The following is a 27,521-nucleotide window of genomic DNA, read 5'->3' as shown; positions in this document are numbered from 1 at the left end:
CATCCAAACAGTGCAAAAGATCTTCTTTTCTGTTAGTGTAGCTTGAACAGAAGACTGGCAATGATACAGAGTGGCTAAGGTTAGCTTCAGGTAGCAAACTTAGACATAAAGAAAGGATTAGACATGAAGAAATGACTGGTACGCATAGACACTACATCCTTATGATAGGCTAGATAAGCATGATGTATTTTTGGCTGAAGTCATGGCCAGAAGAAAAAGCATTTCAGGACAACTATTTCAGTTCAGCATCTGATGCTAGGGAACTGAAAAGCTTTCCCACCACAAAACAGACATCCCATGAGCTAGCTGTGGTGTAGACAGATAACGTCTTGACTACGACCTAAGCAACCAGAGTTCGAGTAGTGGCTCAAATGCTTGATGAAGCTAGCAGGGGATGATGGGCATGCCCATTCTGGGGGCAAAGAGAGGCTGTTCTCAGTATCTTGCAGTGAAAACAGTCCAGACAGTACATAGGGCATGACTTCCCAATTTAGGGATGGTAGCCCTTGCCACCGCATACAAAGGAACATGTATGCATGAGGCTAAGAAGCATTAGCAGTCCCTGCAGTGATACAGGTGTTCCAAGACAACATATATCTCACCTTCTGAAAGAGTACAAAGTTCTGCAAAAGTATTTTGTTGAAGCCTGGCAGCCTAACTAAAAAGGCACAAGAAGTAATATTTTGAGTTATGTTAAGGCCAAGGCAAAGAACGCACTGGTATTTGCTTGCTATAAGCACACTTGATACTAATGCAGAAATCCACATTTTGGAAAAATTTTAAAAACAACTGTAAATACAGAAATACTTAACTAAATCCAACAAACGGTAAGAGATGCTGCTTGTTTTCTGTTTATAGTAAGTGGGGGAAAAGGATTACAGGGAATGTGAAGCACTGCAGAAAACAGATTGCTGTCAAGATCAAGGGGTAGTTGCACAACACAGTAGGAAAAAAAAAACAGCTAAGCTGGGAAAGGAAACAAATCCCGAGGACCCCCACCTGATGCCAGAGTGTCTAAATTGTGAAATGAAGACATACCATGTATAGCAGATACGCAAACTGCAAATACATATAAACAGCATGCAAATACAGTATGCAAATTAATCAAGAAAACTACACACAATCATTACAACACCTGACCAAGTAGGTTTCATGCAATGTTTTTAGCAAATAAGTACAATCACATCCGAATATTTAATTTGCTGATTACTTGGCTGCCAACAATTTGCATTTTCTAGGTTACAAAAGTATATGACAAGCAAGCTATGATGTCTTCTTTCAACAGAATCCCATACACAAGGAAACAAAATACAAATAAAGTTCCAATTTCCAGTGCAAACAATAAAAAAAGAAGTTATGTTCTTACCATAACATTCCATCTGTGTTGTTGATCTTCATTCATTCTTGACTGTTCGGTCTTGGTTCCGTCCTCAGAACTGACTCAGCCATTGTAACTGGCTCATGCCAGTCAGAAAACTCTCGAGCTAAGGCTACCCATAGTGCCTCTCTTCCCTTCCCCTCAGATCGAGTTTTGCTCGTAGAAGTAAATTTAGAAGCTTTGTCTGAGCAACTGCCCTACTACAATAGCAGGACTATATCCGAACCTCCAGGAGTCTTTGGAGGGGATTGAAAGGTGGGATGTCAAGAATGAATTAAGATCAACAACAGAGATGGAACGTTATGGTAAGAACATAACTTCTTTATCTGATGTTGTTAATCTTCATTCATTCTTGACTGCTGGGACAGAGTCCCTAGCTACTTTATGTCCCGGGAGGCCCTGTGGAAGGATATTCCTGAGCACCATACAGTGAAAGTATGCTCTTCCCCTGGAGACCATATCCAGTTTGTAATGAGTGATAAAGGTATGCGGGGTAGCCCAAGTGGCCGCTGCACAAATGTCATCCATAGAGGCTCTAGAATGAAAGGCTACTGAAGTGGCAACTGATCTGGTAGAATGAGCCTTGACCTTTGTTGATACAGTCAGTTTAATTTTGGCCAAAAATAAAGGTGATGCAATCTCTCTACCCTTTTGACAAGGTAACTTTAGAAACCGGTTTGCCCAGTCGAGTGCCTGAAAAGGACAAAAACAACTGGTCTGATTTTCTAAACAACTTTGTTCTATTCAAGTAAAAGCATAATTGTCTATGCACATCCAACAAATGTAAACAATATTCGCCCTTGTTTGGGAAATTTGGAAAGAAGACTGGCAGGTCTATAGTTTGGTTAATATTTGAGTCTACTACAACCTTAGGAAGGAAAGAGAAGTTGGTCCTAAGTGATACTTTCTCTTTGTGAAAAATAACATATGGACATTTCACGCAGAAAGCTTACAATTCTGATATTCTCCTGGCTGACATGGTGGCTACCAAGAAATGGGTCTTCCAAGATAAGAATTTGATATCACAGGTGGCTGCTGGTTCAAAGGGTTGATGACTTAAACTTTGCAAAACTAATATTAAATTCCAAGGTTTGATGGGTTCTTTAAAGGGTGGTTTCAAACGCAAAACACCTTTCAAGAAGGTTTTGCAAAGGTGATGAGACATTAAAGAAAGATCATCAAAACCATTATGAAAATTGGAAACAGCAGCTAAGTGAACCCTAATAGTAGAGGCTGAGACTCTTGATTGGAAAATAGTTGACAAATATTCTAGAACCTTATCAACTGAGGCTGAAAATGGTTTATGGGGGGCCAGAAGAATCTTCTGAACTGGGGAAGACAGATTTTTCTACCTGGCAATTACTGCAAGTGGAGGTACCAAGCCATCATTTTGAGACTGTATAGTTTTTGATGGACCATCCCCTGCAGATGAGATAACAGGTCTGGAGTTGGGTTTAGAGCCCAAAGGGTGGTGAACCAGGTGAGGCTAGAGAAAGGGGAACCAAACTTATCAGGGCCAATAAGGCACAATAAGGATTACTCTGCTTCTCAAATGTTGGGCCTTCTTCAAAAATTGGGGAATCGGGGGGAAAGGTGTAAAGGCGTAAAGCAGTTTTGCGGGCCAATCGTGTAGAAGAGTATCTCTCAGGGACTCCCCCTGAGGGGGGGACAGGGCAAAGTAGCTGCTGCATTTGTGGTTTATGGGAGATGCAAATAGGTCACAGCAAGGCTGGCCCCAGCAATGAAATATCTTCATCACTACCTTGAGATTGAAAGACCACTCGTGAGGCAGTTTTTATGCGATCATGTTGGAATTCCCCAGAATGTGTATTGCTATCAGAAAGCGGTTGGATGCTATTGCCCACTGCCACACTCTTAGGGCTTCCTGATAAATAGGGTAAGATCTCGTTCCACCCTGTTTGCTGATGTACCAGACCACTGCCATGTTGTCTGATTGGATAGCAACTGTCCCTGAAGGAAGGGTTGATTGAAATGCCTGCAACGCTAGAAGCATGATCTTTAGTTCTAGGACACTGATATGCAAATTGGCCCCTGAGGGGGGACCAAGTGCCTTGGACCGTCTCCCCCCATCAGGGATGCACCCATGGTCACTACGGCCTTGGGCTGAGCAGGGGTGAAAGGGCAGCTCCATAATTCCTGTCCTGACTTCATCCACCACATTAGATCCTGCTTGCATCGGTTGGTTATGCAGATTAGGTAAGACATCAGGTGTATTAACAGAGATCACTGTGACGCCAGAAGCCACTGGAGCAATCTTCTGTGGAACTTTGCCAATGGAACTAGAGTGATTGTTGCTGCTATTGAGCTAAGGAGTTGTAAGACTAAGCGAGGTGGGACTTTGTCGAGAGTATCACCTGAAGCTGTGATCTTAACCTTTGCAGCCTGTGAAGAGGTAGAGCAGCCATACAGGAGTTTGTGTTGAATATCGCTCTGATGAATTCTATTTCTTGAGTGGGAGACAGCTTCAACTTTACCTAGACATTTCAATAAAAAGGGAAATCCGCAAGATCTAGGACAGAGTCCAAGTAATGAAGCAGTAGATGCCTGGTGGGGGTAGTGATGAGCCAGTCGTCCAGATAGGGAAACACATGGAATCCCTGTAGCCTTAAATGAGCTGCAACCACTACCATGCATTTCGTGAACACCCCGGGGGTTGTGGTGAAACCAAAGGGCAGTGCACAAAATTGGTAGTGACTGGCTCCCAGCCGGAAAGTACAGTTGTGTACACTTACCATGAATGTAGATGTTTGAGTGTATTCACTGTTGCAGTCATCACATTTGGGTTATCCCTGCCAGGGTAGCCCTCAGTCGTTCTGAATACCAGAGGCTTAGTATTTCTGCGTCGGTTGCTGTCGCTCCAGGACTGACGTCAGGTCATTAGTGGTATAAAAACAGGCAGCCAACGCCATTACATCAGTTTTTCTTGCCCTAAATGTCAGGAGCCCCCAATAAGGAGCTAGGTTATGGTTGAAGAACACCACCAGTAGAAAGTAAATACCAAAAATTCCTTGTAAGGAGAGAGAGAGAGAGAGAGAGAGAGAGAAAGTGGGATGAAGGGAGGGTAACCAGGACTGCAAGAGCAAATATACTCAAACATCTACATTTATGGTAAGTGTACACAACTGTACTATGTGCTTCATGTTTCACTGCTGCAGTCATCACATTTGGGTTGAGTCCCAAAGCTGAAGAAAAGGGTGGAGGCAGTCAAGAAGACTGGGAGCTGGTTAGGATGCCCTGCAAGACTGCAGTGGCAAAGCATGCCCTGGATTTGGAGAAGATAGGCAGGTGCTAATGCTTGGTGAAGGTATGAACAGAAGTCCATGTTGCAGCCTTCAGGATGTCCCTGGTGGGGACCCCACTGAGGAAAGCTGCAGAGGTGGAGGTTGCTCTGGTGGAATGTGTCCTGACCCCCTTGTGGGGAGGTTTTGCGTGCTGTTTGTAGCAGAAATGGATGCAATGTGCTATCCATTTGGAAACTGTTTGCTTGGATATGACCTTGCTCTTTGCTACTGCAGTGAAGCTGACTAGCAAACTGATCAGTTTTTCTAAAAGATTTAGTTCTGTCTAGATAGAAGTTGAGCTGTCTGTGCACATCTAGAGAGAGTGCAGAATCCTTTCCCCTTTGTTTTGTGGGTTAGGGAAAAAGGGGGGTAAATTAATGGATTGGTTGAGAGCCACACTGGACACCACTTTAGGCATGAAGGATGGGTTAGTCCTGAGGGAGACCCTGTCAGCATGGAAAATGATGACTGGCTCTACAGCCATAAGTGCTTGTAGCTCTGATACTCTGCTAGCTGAAGTGATGGCCAGAAGCAAGGCTGTCTTCCAAGAGAGAAATTTTAACTCTGCTGAAGCTGCAGGTTCAAATGAGGCAGGGTGAGTTTTTCCAACACAAAGTTTAGGTCCCAAGATGGGGTAGGAGCTCTTCTGGGTGGCCTTAAGTTGTTAGCCCCTCTTAGGAAATGTTTGATGAGAGGGTGTGAGAAAAGAGGTGGCTCTGTGCTGAATTGAGCAGAGATGGCAGAGGCATGAATTTTAATGGAAGAGAAGGATAGACCCTTGTGTAGTAGGTCTGCCAGGTAATCCAGGATGAGAGGTAGGGAGGGCTGTGCCATTCCGGCTCCCTTAGCCTTGATCCAGGTGCAAAACCTTTTCTACTTGTCAGCATAAGACTTTCTAGTGCTGTGGCATCTGGCCTCACGTATAACATCTAGAACTTGTTTGCTTAGACTGGCAGCTTGAGGAGAGGTCGGGGAATAAGCCAGGCTGCCAGACTGAGGGTCTGCAATTGGGGATGCATGAATTCTCCATTCCTCTGGATCAGGAGTGTTGGGATCTGAGGTAGGTGCCATGGTGGCAGGGGTGACAGGCTGCACAGCAGTGGGTACCATTGCTGTTGTGGCCAGTCTGGGGCAATCAGGATTGACCTCGGTTCTTCCTCCCATATTTTGAGCAGTACCCTTGAAATGAGTGGTAGAGGGGGAAATGCATAGATCGAGAGGTTTACCCACTGGAAGTATAGAGCATCCACTTTCCAGGCCTTGCTGTGAGGTTCCCTGGTGCAGAATTTGCTGAGCTGATGATTGGAGTGGGAGGTAAAGAGGTCTACCTTTGGGGTGCCCCATTTCTGGTTTACAAGGGTGAAGGCTCTTTGGCCTAGCCGCCACTCATGCAGGTCTGGCAGGTTTCTGCTTAGGTTGTCTGCCAGAGAGTTTAGAAAGCCTGGCAGGAATTGTGCTAACAGGTATAGTTGCATGGTTGCGGCCGTGTGCCAAAGGGTCATGGCGAGCCTGCACAGAGGACAAAGGTGAGTCCCTTCCTGCTTCTTGATGTACCACATCACTGTGGTGTTGTCTGTTCTGAATAGCAGAGGCCCCAGGGAAGAGTACGGGTCTGAAAGCTGTCAGGGCATGCTAACAGCTAACATCTCTTTTTGGTTGATGTGCAGATGTATTTGATTTGGGCTCCATAGGCCCTGAATGTACCTGCCGCCAGGTGTGCATCCCAGGCATAGTCTGATGCATTTGTGGTGAGGGTCTGGGTGGCGTGGGGTAGTGAGAAGGGAAGTCCCTTGTTGTGGCAGCATGCTGCTGCCCGCCAAAGAAAATCTTTCCTTAGACAAGGTATCACTGGTATAAGAGTTTCCAGGTCTTGAGAGTGCTGACACCAAAGTTTTTTTAGATACCATTGTAGTTTCCTCATATGCAGTCTGGCACATAGAATGAGTAGAATGCAAGAGTCCATGAACCCTAGAGCTTGCCGGATTTTCCTTGCGGATAACTGAGTCCTAGTGGCTAGTTGAGAGAAGTAGGTTGTCAGGTAGGTTTGTTTTTCTGGTGTAAGGAATGCCATCTGGGATGCTGTGTCCAGGCTTGCTCCCAGGAATACAATTTTTTTTGTGTGGGTATTAGTTTAGATTTCTATTTGTTGACAGTATACCCCAGGGAGGTTAGTAGGTCTTTAACAAAGGTCAGGTGCTTTAGCAGCTTTTCCTGAATGTCTGCCTGAATCAGGCAGTCATCTAAGTATGGGTAAATTTGAATATTTCTTTGTCTGCAAAACGCAATGGCGGGAGCCAGACACTTTGTGAAAACTCTGGGAGCAGTGGATAAGCCAACGGGAAGGACAGAGAACTGAAAGTGCAGTGATCCTGCTCTGAAACTTAGTTATTTCCTGCATTATTCCCTGAATGGGATGTGTAGGTAGGCCTCTTTTAGGTCTAGGTTAGCTAACCAAGCATCCTTGGAAAGTATAGGAAGAAGCTGCTGTAGGGTGAGCATTTTGAATTTTGGTATCACCAGAAAGGTGTTTAGAATGGGTAGGTCGAGGATGGGGTGCCATGTGCCCTCTTTTCTGGGTACCAGGAAGAGTCTGGAGTAGAAACCTTGGCCTGTCTGTTCTTCAGGAACATGCTCTATTGCCCTCATAGACAGCAAGGAAAGGACTTGCTTTTTTACCTCTGCCCACTGGTTAGGGGGAAGATCTGGGAACCCTGTTGGCGTTGGCAGAGTGTGAAAATAAAATCTGTATCCCTGGGACACAATATTGAGGACCCAGTGGTCATTGGCAATGGTGGCCCAGTTGCTTGCATGGAAGGAGAGTTTTCATCCTAAGGGCAAGTGCAGGTGGGCAGTGGGAGGGGATGGAGGTATAAAGACAGTGTGAGCTCTTACCATAAGGAGGTGGCTTTGCACTCCCTGGTTTTGAAGAGGAGAAACTCCATTGCTTAGATCTCTGCATTCCCTGGGGCTGTTGTCTGGGTGGTCTGCTTCCCCTGGGTCTGGGCTGAGCTGACCTGGGGGGGCAGGAAAGGACAAGTGCTTGGAGGGGCAATGCCTACTGAACCTCGGTGGCTGGACCTGTAAGAAGTCTTTAACTGTCTGCATAGATTTAGCTTTTTCTTCCATCTTTTAAGGACCTCTTCTGCCTTGGTGCCAAATAAGTTGTCTTTGTGCAAGGGTGCGTCCAATAATTTGGATTGGACATGGTCTGGCAAGGTCTGTTCCTTAAGCCAAGCATGTCTTCTAAGTACAGAACCAGTATCTGCTGCCCTACAAGATGCTTCTAGGTCGTCAAAACCATACGGTAAGGTGTGCTTAGTTACTTGACTTGAAGAATGCATTAACTCTTTATTTTCTGCACAAGCAGGGAAAGAAGATCATTTTTGCTTGAGGAGTTCCATGGTATGCTGCTGATATCTCAGCATATGGAACTGACAATTCAATGCTGTAATAGCAAGAGTAGCAGAGGTCTTTACTTTTTTACCCCATCTGTCTAATGCTCGGGAATCCCTATCTGAAGGGGTGGGATTCTTAGCTGAAGTTGCTTTGATTCCTTTAGGTCCTCGAGAGATGACCTCGGGGTCAGCAGTAGGATTTTTGAAAATAAATTTGTGAGAGTCAGGGACTCTATAGTACCTGACTGTCAGGTTTCCGGGAACAGGAGGGTGGGTGTCAGGGGTCAGACAGGATTCCATACAAACATCATCCATGACATCCAGGACAGGAGGAATGGCCATAGGTCTGTGCTGTGGAAGATCTAAGAATTCCCTGAGCCTCATTTTTGACCGACTTTAGTCCTGACATTCCCATTGCAAATGCTCCCTTAAAGTATGTAGGGTTTCCCCAAAGGAAAACTTCCTCGGGTGGAGAGGCTAAAGGGATGGATTCCTCTGCATCAGAATCCTCATAAGCAGAGAGGGGTTACATATCTTCATATTCAGATGCATCAGAGTCATTGGACTCCTGTTCAGATAAAACTATTGGGGACAAGTCTCTTTCTTTTGGAAGGGGTAGCCTGGCTTCCCTTGATAAGCATTTTAAGGTCTTCTGCCATTTTAAGCATTTGAGACTGAGGCAAGGAAGCAGGAGCCTGAGCTTGGGTCGTCGTTTTTTTGGGTATTGTTCATACCCCCGGGCCTTAGAAACTCTGTAGTTTTTAAAAGAAACGTGGACGCGAAAGAAGTCGTTGGTTTGTGCCGAGAATCTGTAGTGCAAAGTACTTCCTTGGACGCCGGTGCCTGCTTAGCGGCTCCGGACCCATCCAAGGTAGAGACATCCACGGGATCCTTAGTCAAAGAAGAGTCTCGCAGCATACCAGACTCCGAAAGAGTCTTGGTAGTGGCCTGCAAATCCAGAGAAGCAGGCATCAGGGGCTTTGAAAGACCATCACTGAGGACCGGAGAACTGATGACTAGCTTAACGGAAGCACTGTTGGCAGTTTTGGACCTGTGCAGTCTGTCTCTGTCTTTATCCTTACTATTTTTGGAAGATCAGTTGTCGGATGAATTACCGAAGCCATAACTGGAAGTTGAGGACTGAGAGTGAAAATATCTAGCTACAATAAGGGTCAGACAACATATACTATTGGCGTTGAACAAAGCACAAAAGCGACAGCGGGGGAACTTCTTGATCTGGGCCTAAACAAGTGATGCAGTAAGAATGAAAGTCTCAGTGTGGTATTTGCTTTCCACAGGTGAGAAAATTGTTAACTTTTTCTGACATCGGTTTGAGCAAGAAAAAAGGATCCCCAACAGGGTACTTAGCTTTAGAAGACTTCAACTTCAATTCAGAAATGAAAAACTCAGGTAGTGGCCGACCGGCACTCATGCGAACTGCTTCTGCTTTGGGCTCCAAGGCAAGAAAGATGGATGTAATGGCGTGGGCTGCCTATTTTCATATCACTGATGACCTGACGTCAGTCCTGGAGTGACAGCAACTGACGCAGAAATACTAAGCCTCTGGTATTCGGGCCGACTGAGGACTACCCTGGCAGGGATAACCCAAATGTGATGACTGCAACAATGAAACACGAAGAACATGTGGAGGTATCTTCTGGAGTGTTTGTCCATCTTTATGTGGTAATATACACCCTGAAGATCTATAGAGCACATCCAATCATCTTTCTCCAGAAACAGAAGGACAGACTGTACCATGTCCATCTGGAATTTTGTCTGGTTGAATAAACTTGTTCAAGCCACTGAGGTCTAGAACTGGCCTCCAGTTCCCTGTCTTTTTTGGCACTAAACAGAATCTTGACTAAAATCTGGATCCTATTTGGTCTGGTGGGACTGTTTGGATGACTCTCTTTTGAAGCAGCTTTTGAAGTTCTTGTGCTGCTGTATCCCTCTGACTGGGTGGAACATCGGGGATTCGCCTTTGTGGCCTTGGATAGAAATCGAAGGGGATATGGTAACCTCTAGTAATTATCGTCTGCACCCAGGAATCTGATGTTATTGAGTGCCAGGTCAAGTGGTGCAGAGAGAATCTTCCCCAGTCTGCCTCCAGAGGTAGGCAATCTGGCCACCACTCATGAACGATGGTAGGGTTGTCCAGAGAAGGAATCCCTGGAACCCTGGTTACATGGGCCCCCTCTGCCACGGGAGAGGCGTCTTCTCTGCTTCAGGGGGAAAACTCGCCATGTGTGTCCCGAAAAGGCCCTTGGGCCTTCCCGAACCACATCTTCCCACTCCTCTGATTCCTGGAGTAAGGCCATTGAGGAGCTGAAAAATGCACGCCCACAGAAGAAAGGGTCTTTCCATCCTTCTCACACCTGGCTAATGTGTTTCTGACTTTGGGGCCAAACAACGAGGTAGCATCAACAAGAGCACTGACAAAGGAAGACTTAAAGGGGTCCGCAAAATAACATAAGCGCATCCAGGAGTGACGCTTAATAGCAACACCTGTATCCGCTGCCCTGGCCGTCCCTTCAGCTGTGTGAGCAATAAGCCACATGGATGAGTTGGATATTGATTCCAGGGTTGCAAGCTGGAAGGAAACTTTATCACATACCTTTTCAGACACTGGTCCTGCCAAGGTGCCTGACAGCTCAGTGATGAGGTCCCTCTGAAGATGGGTAAAATGTGCCAAGTAGTTCAACGACCATATGGCAAAGGTCGTTGAAGCATAGACCCGATTCCCAAATCTGTCCATTGTTCAAGGCTCCCTGTTTGGAGGATGAACAGTTAAACCATCCTCTGTGAGTTCCTTCTTTGTGGTAGCCGCCACCACCATGGCATCTACCGCTAAACCTTTAGAACAGTCAGGCTGGTCCTCTGGTGCAGTAAAAATTTTGTCCAGTCTCTGGGGAATTGGCTCTATAGTGTCAGGGGCCTTCCAAGCATGCTCCATGATGAACTTGACCAAATCATCGGCAGTTTGGGTCACTCAAGAAGTGGAAGGTCAGGCACAAAAAGCCTGCAAGAAAACAGATTCCTTGGAGGAAGAGTTGGTGGACTTCCAATCACCCCTATGTTTCAAGACTTCCAAGACATCTCCAAAGGAGACATCTTCAGGGGATGACCATGGGGACTCTTCCCCTTCATCGTAGTCTGTATCTAGTAGTCTGTATTCTATCTGTTTCCTCTTACACGACCTCTTATGGGGTGGCTCCTCAAGGGGAAGGTCTGAGGAGGACTCCGAAGAGAGGGCACCCTGCTGCAGAGTGTCTTGCTGCTCACGTGCCCGCTGTCCCGATGTAGGAGGTTGTGACAGCTGCGAGCCAGAGGATAAGTAGATGTGGCACTCCAACAGAGCTGGTACCTGCTGAGTCAAGAGCTCTTTCCATAATCTGGAAGGCAGGCCCACCCGAAGAGGGATGAGAGCCCAGAACCGAGAAAGATGACCCCCCCCCCCCAAGAGCAAGAATCTCAAGATGATCCTGGAACTGTCAAAGCACCCGGAACCGTAGACGGTGCCGTGGAAAAATTGGTGCCGGGCTAAGGATCATGGAGCCGACAGCCAAGTCATGGTCCAGAGGCTGGGTCGACTCCAAATGAGCCGAGGACCACAGAGACAGTTCCGGAGCCAAGGTGAGATCCACCATTGGCACGGAAGTAGTTGGTACCAGGAGTGGCATCGAAGTTGAGGGCTCCAAGACCTACAAAGAAACTGAAGGAGTAAGACAGGATGGAGTCTGTGGAGAGTAGACCTCGGCTCCATATGGAAGGGAGGTCCTAGAAACGGCTGGAAGACCACTGGCTGTCAAGAGCTGGTCCACTAACCTGACTAAATCAAACTCTGAAAGGCTCCTGGTGGAACGAATAGACATCCCAGAGGGAGATTCTGGACGTTCTTGGAAAGGGAAGTGTTGACCATAAAATGGGTCAATAGATGGGGAGTACCTAGTCCTGGGCAGGGATTCCATCTTTGGCACAGTGGTTGGCTGACCAACTGTTTGTGATGCAGGGGAGGTAACTGGTGTGGATCCAACTACTGTTGGTGTTGAGAGGGTCAGAGGTACCGATGAAGGGGTCAGTACCGTAGCAAGTTTTTTCAGTTCTGGTAAAGTTGCTGTCTGCACCATGGACAGAGTCATAATTTTCAGCACCGAAACAGTTGTTGAAGTCAATTTTGGTTGTTTAGGCTTTGATCTGAGGGGAAGGGAAAAGAGGTACTATGGGTAGTCTTAGCTCGAGAGTTTTCTGGCTGGTGCGAGTTTGTTACAATGGCAGAGTCATTCTGAGGACAGAACCGAGACACAACAGTCAAGAATGAATGAAGATTAACAACATCAATTGTGTTTTTTTAATTAGAAATTAGAAAAATAATTTATTATTTAGTGAAAACTACACTTATAAAAGAAAATGTAAGTGACATTGCTACTAAAAATGCAGAACAGCAGTTCTTACCACTATGTCCATCCAAAGTTTGATTCATGGAGAGATTACTGGGTGCTGCAAGCCCCTTCAGTTTGTTATCATCTGCAAATTAAATTGAAGAACACAATACATGTTTTTTTTTTTTTTTACAAGAAAACAGAAAAATAAATGTTCCTAAAGTGTACGTTACTCTTTACTTTTATTCTTATACTACTAGAGTTGGCTACATGAAAAAACAAAAACTTTTCAAGACGGCCACAGTTAGGTAAAAAAGCACACATAAAAGAGTAATCACAGTGTGAACTGGATGCTTAAATGTCAAACAGCATTTGGTAACAGTTACAGCTGTAGGAAAAACACAAAGGTGAATCAAAAACTACACTAAGATACATTTTTATCTGTTACAATATTTATTCATAATGAAACTGCTACTTACCATTGCCAAGATAAAAAAATAAAATATTTTAACACTAATCTTTTCAGAAATGGTTGGAGACTGGCATAATGGTTAAGCTGTTTACCTCACAAAACAAGAAGTACACAGTTTGATTCTCACAAAGGGAAACTGACTTGGCTCAAAATGGTTCTCAAAGGCAACTAGCCTAGTACTTATCTTTATCTTGATTATATTGGGTACACATGACTAGGCTTATAAAGACCTTCGGGTCAATAGCACAGTAGCCACCTATGAAATGGGGTCTCCAAGTATGAAACCTGAAATGTTACATTTTTTTACTGTAACTATCAAACCCAGTTCTGCCTTATTAGGCCCTGTTCTAAGAAAGCTACTTGCTTTTGTCAAAACCTAATCAAGGCAATGCAAATAATCATATTCCATGACTACTGACAGCTGGTAAGTAACCAACAGTCTGTTTGAATACATAATGTAAAAGAATGCTTCCAAATGGGACGACTGTGACCCCCTGCACCTCAAAATATGGGGACATTGTCCTCACACATCTGTCCTCTAAAAATATTAATTCTGAGGTTGCATAACCTCAGTGTAAAAGGAAAAGCTGGTTTTCACGCAAAAAAAAAAAAAATATCAGAATCTACTTTTATCTACATTTGTGTGACTTTTACCATAATGTGTTTGCACTTTGCTCTTCGGCTATCACCCAACTTGCCCATTTGCACGGACAGAGGGTGAGAGCAGGGTATTTTCAGGGCAAGCAAGAGTCCATATACCCATTTGATCATAATCAGGGATTCTAATTAGTCTGTTTATTCCCGCCTCTGGCAAAAGCCAGGTGGAATGCTTGTTATCCTCTTCCCATGCACACTCAGGTAAACATTTCCTTTTACTGAGATATGCACTGAGCATTAGCAACGTGCTATCCCTTGCTTTAGCAAGGGAGGCAAGCAGGAAGGGTAATCCCTGACCTCTCACAGTCTGGCATTGCATGGAACTTCCCCAATCTTCAGGAAGTTGAGGTCTGCACATGTGCCACCAAACATGTACCCCTACAACCCCTTCCTTCCTCAGTGTAAGAAGTCAGTGGGCGTGGACTCTTTATTCTTCTCTCTTCCTCTCAGAAAGCTCATTCTGATGCATGGGTCACTAATCAAACTCATGTTGCCTGGGTTTTATTTCTCTGTGCTACCACAGCTGGCATTTTCTTTTCTAACTTACAGTGTCAACACTACCACAGTCAGCAGACTCTGATTTTGATAAAACTGTTTCATTGCATCTAATTTTGACAGAATGAACTCAAAATGTTCTGATCCTAAAAAGCCATTAACTTATAACAGAAATTCTTCCTTTAGATGGCAGATGCAAAACTTGCTCTAATGTCTGCAGTGAGTTTATAGCTTAACATGGTCATGCCTTTTTAAACAATTTCTGCATTCTGTTATGCTGCTGTTAGCCCTTTCCCTAAGCAAATTCCATGAGTTCCAAGATGACCTGCATTCAGGCCACAAGGCTTTTCAGGAAAGCACATTCATTTTAGTCTGGAGCAATGCCGCGGTGGTGCAGCGGTGGCATTGTTGCCTCACAGCAAGAGGTTCTCCAGTTTGATTCTCGGCTGGAGTGCGGGGACTGCCTTCTGTGTGGAGTCTGCATGTCCTCCCTGCGGTTGGGTGGCGTTCGAAAGACATGCGTAATTGGGCATGCCTTAGTTGAAGGTTGGACATCGAGCTGGCACCTTGGCGTTCGTGAAAATCTACTGCCAATCATTAGCAGACCGGAGTTCCGCTGTGGCGACCCCTAACCAGGAAAAGCCGCAACACAAACAACAACAACACTCGTTTTAGTCTGGGAAACATTTCTTGTGACCTACCCAAGATCTACTCTGCCTTAATTTTGATATATTATGACACTGCTTAATGTTTAGCATTAGTTAATTCCATAACATAATGTGTTATAAATATAACTCTCTTATGTGTCTTATCAATAGTAACAACAAAATTATGACAAGAGGGCCTAGTGTTCCTATAGTCTGATGAAACCTCAAGTCCTAAAATTGCTTCCGGGAAGAATCCATAGAAGCTTGAAAGACCATACAAAATTCACCTCTTACGAATGCATAGGCTGTATTATACAGATTAATTTTAACCAGCGTGTCAAGTTATGAGTACGTTCTAATGATAGAAATATGCTTAGTGAATTTCTTCTGTATCACTTTAAATATTTGGACTGTATATCACAAACAATCACAAGCTCCTTAATGTCACTAACTGCTGACATGAACTGATTATCAAGACTGCATAGCTTTTTTTATCTTTGCCGGTCCAAAGTACATAACTTTACCTGAAAAGGTTTGTTAAATCCCTAAACTAATTTCTCCATTTCATCCTATTGTTTGAGGACTTGAGTAGCAAAAGGAACAAACAACTTATTTGTCTAAAGCATAGTTCAGAATCTCAGATTTAACAATCTGTGAGCCTTTGGTTACTTACACAGGCATACCTCCTTCAAAAAGGAGCAGCAGCAGAGGCCCTAGTCAGAATCTGCACAATCATACATACTCCTTTTGACCTGAAGAATATTAGAAGTAATGGTTAGTGGAGTATTCCCTTAAAGATTCAGCACAGTACAAAATAAACTTCTACATATGCCCCCTGGTAATAATGAATTGTGTAAGCCAAGATGGCTGAGGAGAAAATTTTCTTCCCAAAAATATCCAGCATTTTATTTTCTTTATCCCCTACAGGAGTTAGGAGTCTCCAAAAGACTACTGCCAACTGATACTGAAACAGAAATGGTTGCAGAATCAGACAAAGGTGCAAAAATAAGAATTTGTTAAGCTGAGAAACTCTGTATATTCTATACATCTTTTCACGGCCAAAAGATTGTGAATCAGGATTAATGCAGGCAGCACTAATGACATCCTTCAAGGCTGGCAAAATAGGAATAGGAGTAAATGTGGGACCTCCACTTGTAAGGACTCCCTAGTATCTCCTTATTTCAGGGGGACACCTCTACTTGTTTCAACTAAACTATATCATTCATCCTGGAAATAGACTCAGAAAAGGAAAATTCCTTCAAAGGAGATGGGGCATACGTGTATTACTCTCAATCAGAGTCCTGGCCTTGGGATTCCAAAGGAGGGGAAACTCTGTATTAATGTCAGACACTTCTGACTATCTTCAGGACTTTCTGTATCATAATATTCCTCAGGTATGGATTTTTGAATTCAAAGACTAAATGCCTACAACAAACTTTTGGATAAGATAAGAATACTATCTTTATCTCAGCTCATTATCCCAGGCAAGAGGTCTCTTTCCCTTGCTACCCCAAGAAGAATCTCTCAGAGTAAATCACAGAACCAAAAAGGAAGATGGTTCTCCCATTCCTTTGCTGATCACTGGAACATCTGCAGAAGACATTTCTGACCTCTGATTCATGATGGTGGAAGGAACACCACCAGCTGAACTATGACAGACCAGTGGAGGAGCTGAGAGACACTGAATGACCATTAGAGGATCCCCTACAAGAGGCTGAGGCACTGACCGAGACCATAGTGACTGCAAGGACTCGCTTTTTGTAAGTTTTTTTTTTCTTTTTAGGTACAGCAGGAGAAGAACCAACAGTACCAGAGTGAGTACCCCTGTTCTGATCAAGAAAGAAACCTAACTGCCAGTAAGCAGTGCTGGAAAGAGTTATTCAGGTGGTAAGCTGTCACGAAGTGTTCACAAGCAGCACACACACAGTTACAACTTTCCAAACAGTACCAAAACCAAGGTAGATGTACAAGTAGTACATAAATTCCCTGAGTGAACAGTAGCTCTTTTTCCCTGCATTGTCACAAGCAAAAATAAGAAATTATATACTCACCATAACGTTCCATCTGAGTAGGTAACTTCATTTGTCAGCAACCTGTGGGTATCGGATCTGACCTCAATCCGAGCCGGCAGCTTTCCAAGCTAAAAGATCCGGGCTCTCAGCTCCTCCCCTTTACCCATAATACCCTGCTACCTCCCTCCAATCCTCAGATCGAGTTTGCCAAATATGCACCCAACAAAAAAAAAACAACCATTAAGATCCTCAACAGAGAAACACTAACTTGATGCATGACAAAGTAAAACCTTCCATCATGGATAAACCATGAAACAGGCTAGGGGGAAGGAGGGGGGGGTGGTCGGTTGCTGACAAATGAAGTTACCTACTCAGATGTAACGTTATAGTGAGTACATGACTTTTTAATCTGAAGTAGTTAACTTCATTTGATCAGCAACCTGTGGGACAGAGTCCCCAGCTACCAAAAAACCTTGGGCGGTCCTCAAGGAAGGATATTCCAGAGCACTGCGGAGCCAAATGCTGCCCTACCTCTGGATATCAGACCCAGCTTATAATGAGAAATGAAGGTATGAGAAGAGGACCAAGTAGCCGCTGAGCAGATGTCATCTATAGGAACTTTTGACCAGAATGCTGCAGAAGTTAGCCATAGAACGGGTAGAGTGGGCATGAACCCCTAAGGTTTCAGGCCGACCGGAAGCTAAATAAGCGTGAATGATGCAGTGTGATATCCATCTCGCAAAGGTAACTTTCGTAATAGGCTTCCCCAAAGATGGCTTAGCGAAAGACACGAAGAGCTGATCCGATTTCTGAGTAGCCTCTGTCCTGTGCAAGTAAAAATGCAGTTGTCTGTGCACATCCAATAAGTGCAACCTGTATTCCCCTTTGTTCTGAAAGTTGGGGAAGAAAACAGGTAAGTTAATGGTTTGGTTGATATTGGATTCGGAGGCCACCTTAGGCAAGAATGAAGGGTTAGACCTGAGAGACACTCTGTCCTTATGGAAGACCAGATACGGGGGTTTCATACAAAAGGGCTTGAAGTTCAGACACCCTTCTGGCTGACGTAATTGCAATCAGGAAAGCCATTTTCCAAGATAGAAATTTTAACTCTACCGAAGCTGCAGGTTCAAAGGGTGAGCCCGTCAGTGCCTGCAGAACCAAGGTTAAGTCCCACGGGGGAAGTGCAATTCTTGTTCGGGGGTCTCAACAGAAAGGTGCCTTTCAAAAAGGTTTTGCATATCTTAGCGGACGCTAAGGGACCAAGGTTATCCCCTATGTGGAAATGGCTGCCATTTGGACTTTGACTGTAGAAGCACTGGCTCCTTGGTAGAAAATATGGGACAGGAATTCAAGAACCGTTGGAATGGGAGCAGTAAAGGGGTCTAAATCCCTTTGTTTGGCCCACATAGAAAAACACTTCCATTTACTTCTGTAGATCTTCCTGGTAGAAGGTTTATGTGCAGCCACCAGGATAGACTTTATGGGAGACGAGATACCGGAAGTCCTAGTTATCAGTGGAACTGGATCAACCAAGCCGTGAGCTTGAGTTCATCCAGGTTCGGAGGTTGTAATCCCGCAGGATGAGAGATCAGATCCAGAATGGGATCTAAGAGCCAAGGAGGAGCTACGCTGTGAGACCGCAGGTAAGGGAACCAGATCTGAAGGCCAGAATGGGGCTATGAGGATTATTTTGCTCCCCAACCAATGAGCTTTCTGCAGAAATGTTGTCATTAGGGGAAGAGGAGGATAAGCATAAAGAAGACTGGGGGGCCAAGCATGAACCAGAGCATCTCTGGGGTTCTCCCCTGTTGGGGGAATCAGAGCGAAAAACTCGCTGCATTTTTGCGTTTGAAGGAGAAGCGAAAAGATTGCAGCGAGGTTGACCCCATCTGAGGAAGATATGACTCGCTACTGATGGGTTTAGAGACCACTTGTAAGGTGTAAGGTGTGAGGATCGAGCGACTCAGCTTGTCTGCTAGAATGTTGGACCGACCTGGAATGTGCATTGCTATCAGAAAGTGGTTGGTGGAAATTGCCCATTCCCAAACTCTCATAGCCTCTCAACAAAGAGGGTAAGATCTGGTTCCTCCCTGTTTGTTGATGTACCAGACTACTGCCATGTTGTCTGTCTGAATTGCAATAGTCCCCAGAGGAAGAAGGTCTTGAAGGGGGGCTTGCAACGCTAGAAGCACCACCCTCATCTCCAGGACATGATATGCAGAACGGTCTCTAACGGGGTCCACGTGTCTTGGACGGTTCTGCCTATGGAATGCCCCCCCCACCCGAGGCGAGAAGCGTCCGTGGTCAGCGTGGCTTGGGGTTGAGGCATCACAAATGGTCTCCCTTCCCGCAGCTCTCGGGAATGGAGCCACCAAAGAAGGGAGTTCCTGCAAACCCTGCTTAGGGGAATCGGATAATCCAATGGGTGAAGGAGGAGAGACCATTGAACCTGAAGAGTCCATTGAAGGACTCTCATGCGCAATCGTGCCAGAGGTGAAAGGTTGACGGCTGCCGCCATGGAACCTAGGGCTCTCAGAACCAATTCTGCAGGCAGGGCTGGGGACTGTAGGAGCGCTATTATATGTAGCGACAAATTGCGCAACCTGTCTGCTGTCAGAAAGGCTTTGAACTGGAGCGTATCTATCCTGGCCCCTATGAAATCCAGAACTTGCACAGGATGAAGAGACGACTTCTGAAAATATATGGTAATGCCTAGATGCTGGGCCAAGGATAAGGAATAATCCCTGGTGGAGCAGAGCAGATGCCTGGTGGGGGCGGTGAGGAGCCAGTCGTCTAGGTACAGAAAGACCTGAATTCCCTGAAGTCTCAGGTGGGCTGCTACAACTGCCATGACCTTGGTGAACACCCTGGGGGCTGTGGTGAGGCCGAACGGGAGAACCCTGAACTGAAAATGACTGGCTCCTAGCCGAAAGCGGAGAAACCTTCTGGAGCGTCTGTCCATGAGAATGTGGTAGTACGCATCCTTCAGGTTTATGGAGCACATCCAGTCATTCTCCTGTAAAAGGGGGAGAATAGCTTGCAGAGTGACCATCTGAAATTTCTCTTTGGCAATGGACAGGTTTAGAGCTGACAGGACGAGAATTGGCCTCAAGTCCCCCGTCTTCTTTGGCACCAAAAAGAACCTGGAGTAATTGCCTAACCCGGATTGCTCTGGGGGGACGTGCTGGATGGCCCTTGTTTCTAGCAACTTCTCTATTTCTGAAGCTGCAGCCTCCCTCTGATTGGGTGGGACATCAGGAAGGCGCTTTGTTTGTGGGGGAAGATTCAGAAAGGGGATAGTTTAACCTCTGGATACTATTCGGAGCACCCAACGATCTGTCGTAATGGACTCCCATCTTCGTAGGTGCTCCGAAAACCGCCCCCCGACTGCCTCCAGAGAGGGACGGCCGGGCAAGCCCTCAGGGCTGCTGCGCAGGTCAGTCTGAGAAGGGTTCTCTGGACCCGAAATTCTTTGGCCCCCCTCTGCCTCTGGGCCGGCATCCACCTTGTCCTCCTCTGCCTCTGAAGGATGAAGGGTCCGGAGCGGGACGGGACTGCTGGGACTTCCGGAACCACATCTTCTTTTGTCCTCTCTGGTTCCTTGAGAAGGACCTTTGAGAATTCGAGAAGCGAATCCCGATGGCAGGCAGTGTCTTCCTGTCTTTCTTGCTCTGGGGCAGCGTGTCATGGACGGTTTTGCCAAATAGTGTAGAACCATCAAAGGAAGCGTTCGCGAAGGACGCCTTGAAGGGTTCCGCAAAGTCGCAAAGGCGAAGCCAGGCGTGGCGCCGCAAGGTGACCCCTGCCCCGCTGGCTCTAGCCACTCCCTCCATGGCATGGGAGAGAAGCCGCATGGAAGTATTAGAAATTGACTTTAGAGTGGCCATGTGAGCCAAGAAAGTCAGTTTATCCTCGGCCGCCATGGACTCTGGGGGAACTCCAGCATATTCTTTTATCAGATCCTGCTGGAATCTAATGACGTGTGCCAGATAATTCAATGCCCTTATACAAAAGGTGGCTGAAGCAAACATCTGCTTTCCAATACGGTCCATCGTCCGAGACTCCTTATCAGGAGGATGGACCGAGGAACTTTCTTGCACTAGTTCCTTCTTAGTGGCAGCCGCCACCACCATGGCATCTACTGGGGACCCTTTATTCTATGCCTGTTTGTCAGGGGGAGGACTAAGAATCTTGTCTGGTCTTCTAGGGATTGGCTCCATGGTGTCCGACTCCTTCCAAGCCCTGGTAGTAATAAAGTCTACCAAGGGATCAGCCGGGGAGGACACCCAAGAGGTAGACGGGCCTGCATCGAACGCCTCCAGAAACACAGACTCATCAGAGGAAGGTTTTTGAGCTGACCACCCCCCTCTAATATGCAGCATTTCCATAATGTCCCCAAAGGAGACGTCTTCAGGGGGTGACCTTGGGGAACCTTCCCCTTCCTCTAAGTCTGTGTCCTCCGTGAGGGACTCTGGGGAGTCCAAGTGCCTCCTCTTGCACTTACGTTTGTGAGGGAACTCCTCGGTGGGACTGTCCAAGGAGGCCTCACCAACAGGGTCCTGTTCCCCTATGGGAACCAACTGGAGCGTCGGCGCAGGCTGTCCCTGGGGCCGGACGATGGATGACAGGCCCAAATTCGAGGGAGTGAGGAGTGGATCCGCAGCCCGGACCGGGGACCTGGAACTCCTCGACAGATCCCTCTCCACCACGTCAAAAGCCGAGGGTGAGCCACTCTCCCCTGGCTCCGAGAGTAGCCCCCTTGGCTCCAATGAGCGGACCGGAGTCAGAGCCGACACGATCGGATCCGAAAGGGTAGTGTGCTCTGACCGAAATGGAGCCGAAGACACATTGACCCCTGCGGATCCGAAGCGCGGCTCTCGGCCCCGAGAGGTCGGATCAGACACGCTCGAGGGTACGGTCGGCGTCGAAGTAGCCACGACTGTTGGCGCCAACTCCCCGGATCCAAGACGGCTTGGATCCAAAGACTCCGATGGAGGAGGGGGAGGCATGAGCACCCCCATCTGCATTTGGGCCTGCAGGAATCGACGCATCATCCTGTCCATATCAGCGTCAGACATACTTCGAGTACATCTTGAAGAGGTCGTAGAGGCGGACCGGGAAGGCCGCCTAGACGACCTCGAGGGAGACCGGGACTCCTTCTCCGGCTCCAGAGAAAAGCGGGGAGAATGGAGCCAATAGGGGGAAGAACCGGAGACCCTCCTGGGAGAGCTAACTAATTTAGCAGGCAGAGCAGACGGGTGAGACTCTGCCCGCCGCTTGTGGCTCTTATGCCGGTCCTTCTCCCTATGCCTTTTTTCTTTGCTAGAAAAGTCCCCCTCTCCCTGGGACACAGAGGGAGGTTGAGTCCCTGCCAGGGGAGGGGGAACTGAAGGCTGGACAGCTGCAGCCACAGCTGGTGCCACTGAGGGAGAGGAGGAAGAAGAATCCGGGGGCAAGAGTCCCGCCAGGATCGACTTATTCCTCCTATCCCTCACAGCCCGGGGGTTAAAGGCTGCACACACTTGGCAGCTCAAAGACAAGTGGGCCACCCCCAGGCAGAGAACGTACTGAGTGTGGCCATCCGCTGGGGACAGCTTATGACCACACACAGTTCATTTAGAAAAAATGGCCTTAGGCCCTTCAGCCATTGCACATTGAAACACGCCCACTCACACAAGAAAGGGGAGGGAAAAGACTAAAACTTTACACAATTTATCACAAAAATATCCGAAAATTACAGATATAGAAAACTAAGGGCCTACTAGACTCACACACATGAAAAAGAGTTTTAAAATAGTTTTAGATACTCTAACCAACGCCAAGAGCTCGTCACTAAAGTTGTCAGAAGCCACGGCAAACAAGATCTGGGGACTGGAGGGAGGTAGCCGGGTATTATGGGTAAAGAGGAAGAGCTGAGAGCTCGGATCTTTTAGCTTGGAAAGCTGCCGGCTCGGATCCGAGGTCGGATCCGATACCCACAGGTTGCTGATCAAATGAAGTTAACTACTTCAGATCAAATGCTCAGGTTAAGTTCTTATGAAGTATACAAGCACTACAAACAATAACACTCCCTTCAAGTAAAACACAACCACTCATACTCAAAAGCTGTAAAAGCAGTACACTTAACACAGAAAGTGCCCCAAGAAAAAAAATAAGCCCCAAATGGTAGTTACGGCAACTCCTGACAGGAAACTAAAAAAAATAGTATTTGTTTAACTATTTCTAAAGAAAAAAATGCAACTTTTAGTCAAAAATTAGAAAATATGCTCCAATTTTAAAAAGGGCAACAAATTCTGTGTGGAAGGGTTCTCCAAAGGGGGGTTATCTGCCAGAAATAAAGGTGTAAACAGACTCTTGAGAAGCACCTTAGTTATTTCCTGTGAGGTGTCAAGAAAGTACTTAAATCACTTCCTCCTGGCTGCTATTTATCTGATTGGTGCTAGACAATCAACAGCTAGAGGGAAGGTGTGGGAGGGAGGTAAAACTTTTGAAGCAAGCCGGTTGTTCCTAGACTGGAACCAACCCATAAAATACAAAGGCTACTACAACAGTGGGAATGATGAACACAGTAAGTGACCTTTCTTTAATGTTTTTTTTTTCTGCCAACTAATTGTCATGAGCCTCCAATACTGCCAGCACCAATATCCCAACAGAAATTAATAAACCTCAGCACTAAAATGCCCAGGACTTTTCATTTTGTGAAATCAAAAGGACTTTGCGTTACAACTTAATATCCAGCTACAGACCTAGACCTGTGTGCATCCTTATATGAAAGCGATCATTAGGTAACAGCAACTGGATTTTTAATGGGTACTTGAATACTACAAAAATTATAGACCGACTATCTACGATTAGTTAAATTCTACATGAAAGCTGCATTATTTGAAGTTGGATGATACTATTAAGCATTCAGAATTTTATTTTTGCATGCAAAGACAGGGCTAATAAATGGTGACCTAGGGATTACAATAACAAATAATGCACAATTGGCATATGTACAGTGAATCTAAAAAGCTTACACATCCCTGTTAAAATGCCAGGTTTTTGTGATATAAAAAAATGAGACCACAATAAATAATTTCCAAATTTATCCCATGTTTAATGTGACCTATAACCTGTACAATTTAATTGAAAAACAAATAAACCTGTTAGGGAAAAATATAAAAAAATAAAAAAATGTACAATAAGCTGGCTGCATAAGTGTGCACACCCTTAAACTAATACTTTGTTGAAGCACCTTTTGATTTAATTACAGCATTCAGTCTTCTTGGGTACACACCTGCCATCAATTAAAGACTCTGATTAACCCCAAATAAATTTCAGCTGTCCTAGTAGGACAACATTTACTCAGTTGCCTGCTACAGCAAAAGCCATGGTTCGCAGAGAGCTTACAAAGCAAAGGGATCTCATTGTTGAAAGGTATCAATCAGGAGAAGGGTACAAATAAATTTCCACAGCATTGGATACACAAAGGAACACAGTAAAGCCAGTCATCAAAAAGTGCAGAAAATATGGGACAACAGTGACGCTGCAAAGAACTGGACATCCCTCCAAAATTGATGAAAAGACAAGACGAAAACTGGTCAGGGAGGCTGCCAAGAGACCTACAGCAACACTGAAGGAGCTGCAGGAATTTCTGGCAAGTACTGGTTGTGTATTACATGTGACAACAATCTCCCATATTCTCCATATGTCTGGACTATGGGATAGAGTTGCAAGGCGGAAGCCTTTTCTTCCACAGAAAAACATCCAGGCCCGGCTAAAATTTGCAAAACAATACAACTCTCCCAAAAGCATGTGGGAAAATGTGTTATGGTCTGAAGAGACCAAGGTTGAACTTTTTGGCCACAATTCCAAAAGGTACGTTTGGCGCAAAAACAACACTTCACATTACTAAAAGAACATCATCCCCACGGCGAAGCATGGTGGTAGCAGTACCATTCAGCTGGAACTAGGGCTTTAGTCAACGTGAAAGATTTATGAACAGTTCCATATACCAGTCACTTTTGGCCCAAAACCTTCAGGCATCAGTTAGAAGGCTGAAGATGAAGAGGAATTTCACCTTTCAACACGACAATGACCCCAAGCATACATCCAAATCAACAAAAGAATGGCTTCACCAGAAGAAAATTTAAGTTTTGGAATGGCCCAGCCACAGCCCATACCTACATCCAATAGAAATTCTGTGGGGTGACCTGAAGAGGGCTGTGCACAAGAGATGCCCTCACAATCTGACAGATTTGGAATGCTTTTGCAAGGAAGAGTGGGCAAATATTGCCAAGTCAAGATGTGCCATGCTGATAGACTCCTATCCAAGAAGACTGAAGTCTGTAATTAAATCAAACGGTGCTTCAACAAAGTATTAGTTTAAGGGTGTGCACACTTATGCAACCAGCTTATTGTACGTTCTTTATTTTTTATATTTTTCTCCCAACAGATTTGTTTGTTTTTCATTTGTATTGTACAGGTTATAGGTCACATTAAAGGTGGGAAAAGTTTTGAAATGATTTATTGTGGTCTCTTTTTTATATCACAAAAACGTGGCATTTTAACAGGGGTATGTAAACTCTTTGTATCCACTGTACATTGTGCTATTAGAAATTCAGCCATACTGCTGGAAGAAGACATTGTTAAAATTGTAAAATAAGAGAGAGAACTTCATGTGGATAACACTGACCTTGTTAATATTTCAAAGGTTGACATTCTTCCATAGTAAAAAAAGGTAAAAGCAACATGAGAACTGTAATAAAACTTTACTTCTACAGACTCTTGAGACTAATATTATTAAAATATCAGTTATGAAAGCAGCAGTTTAAAAACAATGATGACATAGCCTTCAGTTTCATACAGGCTGGTAAAAATGGGCAAATGATCTTTGATCAATACAGTGTTGTTATTGTACCAAGGAGACAATTAAATATATTTATGGGTAATTAAACATTTAGTTTTAATACTAAGGTTTTTATTAATGATAATGTAATACTTGTTTTTTTTTTAATTAATTAATTACAGTTTGATAACTGGGTTGGTTGACAGAGCATTTTCAGACACAATTTTGATTGCTGTATTGATCTGTTTATGCAAAGGCCCCATAATGAAAATTTCTACCAGTGATTCTAGAAATATACTTTTGAGTGCAATAATAATTCAGATTTTATACTGGTAATCATGTCTATTTCCACTGTTCTAACTTTAAACAGGTGACAGTAACATAGTGTTAGAGGGAAGGAAAGTGCATTTGTAAACTACTACACATTTCTATCTTATTTGTACAAGTGTTTAAAACTACATAATAAAAAAAGAATTGACAGTGTTTCTGAGAAGTGGTATTTAAAGGCACATATACTGGAAAACAATTAAATGCATACAGTATTTTTCAACGGGCACAGCTGCACTGATGTTAAACATTTTGGTGTTGGCACAAAAATGTGTTTTTGCAGATTCAAGGTTTGCAGATTCAAGAGAAAGTGATGTAATGCCTAACAGACTGGTACAGCAAGATCCAAAAGTATGGACTAATCTGAAAGTACACTTACCATAAATGTAGATGTTCGAGTGTATTCACTGTTGCAGTCATCACATTTGGGTTATCTGCTTGCTGGTAGCCTTCAGTCGGCCTGAATACCAGAGTCTTGCGATTTCTGCATCGGATGCTGTTGCTTCTTCCATGACGTCAGGTCGTCAGGGGTATAAAACATGCAGCCGATGCCATTACATCAGTTTTTCTTGCCCCAGATGTCAGGAGCCCCCAAAATAGGAAGCAATTACATGGTATGGAACACCCCCAGCAAAAAGCAAGTACCAATAATATAAGATATGCCAAACAAAAAAGATAGGTACAAGTAAAGAGAAGTCAGGGGGCTGGAGGGAGGGTAACCAGGACTGCAACAGTGAATACACTCGAACATCTACATTTATGGTAAGTGTACACAACTGTACTATGTTCTTCATGTTTCACTATTGCAGTCATCACATTTGGGTTGATTCACAAAGCTGAGGACGGGTGGAGGTAGTTATGAAGCATTAGGGCTGGCAATCAGGCCCTGTAAGACTGCTGTGGCAAATCCAGCTCTGGATTTAGAATAGATAGGTAAGTGGTAATGCTTGGTGGAAAAGTGTGTACAGAGCTCCAGGTTGCAGCTTCCAGGATGTCCCTGGTAGGGACTCCCCTGAAAATGCTGTAGAGGTTGATATAGCCCTAGTGGAATGTGTTCTGATCCCTTGTGGGGTAGGTTTCCCATGGTGTTTGTAGCAGAAATGGATGCAATGTGCTATCCATTTAGAAATGGTTTGCTTTGAAATGGCCTTGCCCTCTGCCCCTGCAGCAAAGCTGACTAGCAGCTGGTCAGATTTTCTGAAAGGCTTAGTCCTGTCCAGCTAGAACCTAAGCTGTCTGTGCACGTCCAGGGAGTCCAGGATCCTTTCCCCTTTATTCTGAGGATTAGGGAAAAAAGTTGGAAAATTACTGGGTTGGTTTAAAGCCACACTTGATACCACCCTGGGCATAAATGATGGGTTAGTCCTGAGGGGAAACCATGTCCGCATGGAAGATAATGAAGGGTTCCATGGCCATAAGGGCCTACAATTCAGACACTCTTCTTGCTGAAGTGATGGCTAAAAGTAAAGCTGTTTTCCATGAGAGGAATTTTAACTCTGCTGTAGCAGCAGGTTCAAAGGGTGGAAGCGTGAACTTTTCAAATACAAAGTTAAAGTCCCAGGCTGGAGTGGGAGCTTTTCTGGGGGTCTTAAATTTTTGGCTCCTCTCAGGAACTGTTTGACCACAG

General features: G+C 45.1%; 1 protein-coding gene across 1 annotated transcript in view; it reads right to left on the bottom strand.

Moving 5' to 3' along the window:
- The window catches only part of WDR35 (WD repeat domain 35), a 2,872,164-nt gene that overhangs the window by 2,665,981 nt on the left and 178,662 nt on the right, over nt 1–27,521 (bottom strand). Inside the window, exon 3 of the mRNA XM_044065775.1 lies at nt 12,528–12,599. Coding sequence (XP_043921710.1) covers nt 12,528–12,599 — 72 coding nt within the window. The remainder of the gene's footprint in view (nt 1–12,527; nt 12,600–27,521) is intronic.

This window comes from Protopterus annectens, chromosome 1.part0 (assembly GCF_019279795.1).
Source record: "Protopterus annectens isolate FY-2018-M chromosome 1.part0, PAN1.0, whole genome shotgun sequence".
Lineage (NCBI taxonomy): Eukaryota > Metazoa > Chordata > Ceratodontiformes > Protopteridae > Protopterus > Protopterus annectens.
Note: the sequence above shows the minus strand (reverse complement) of the source record. Positions and strands in the feature narration are given on the sequence as shown.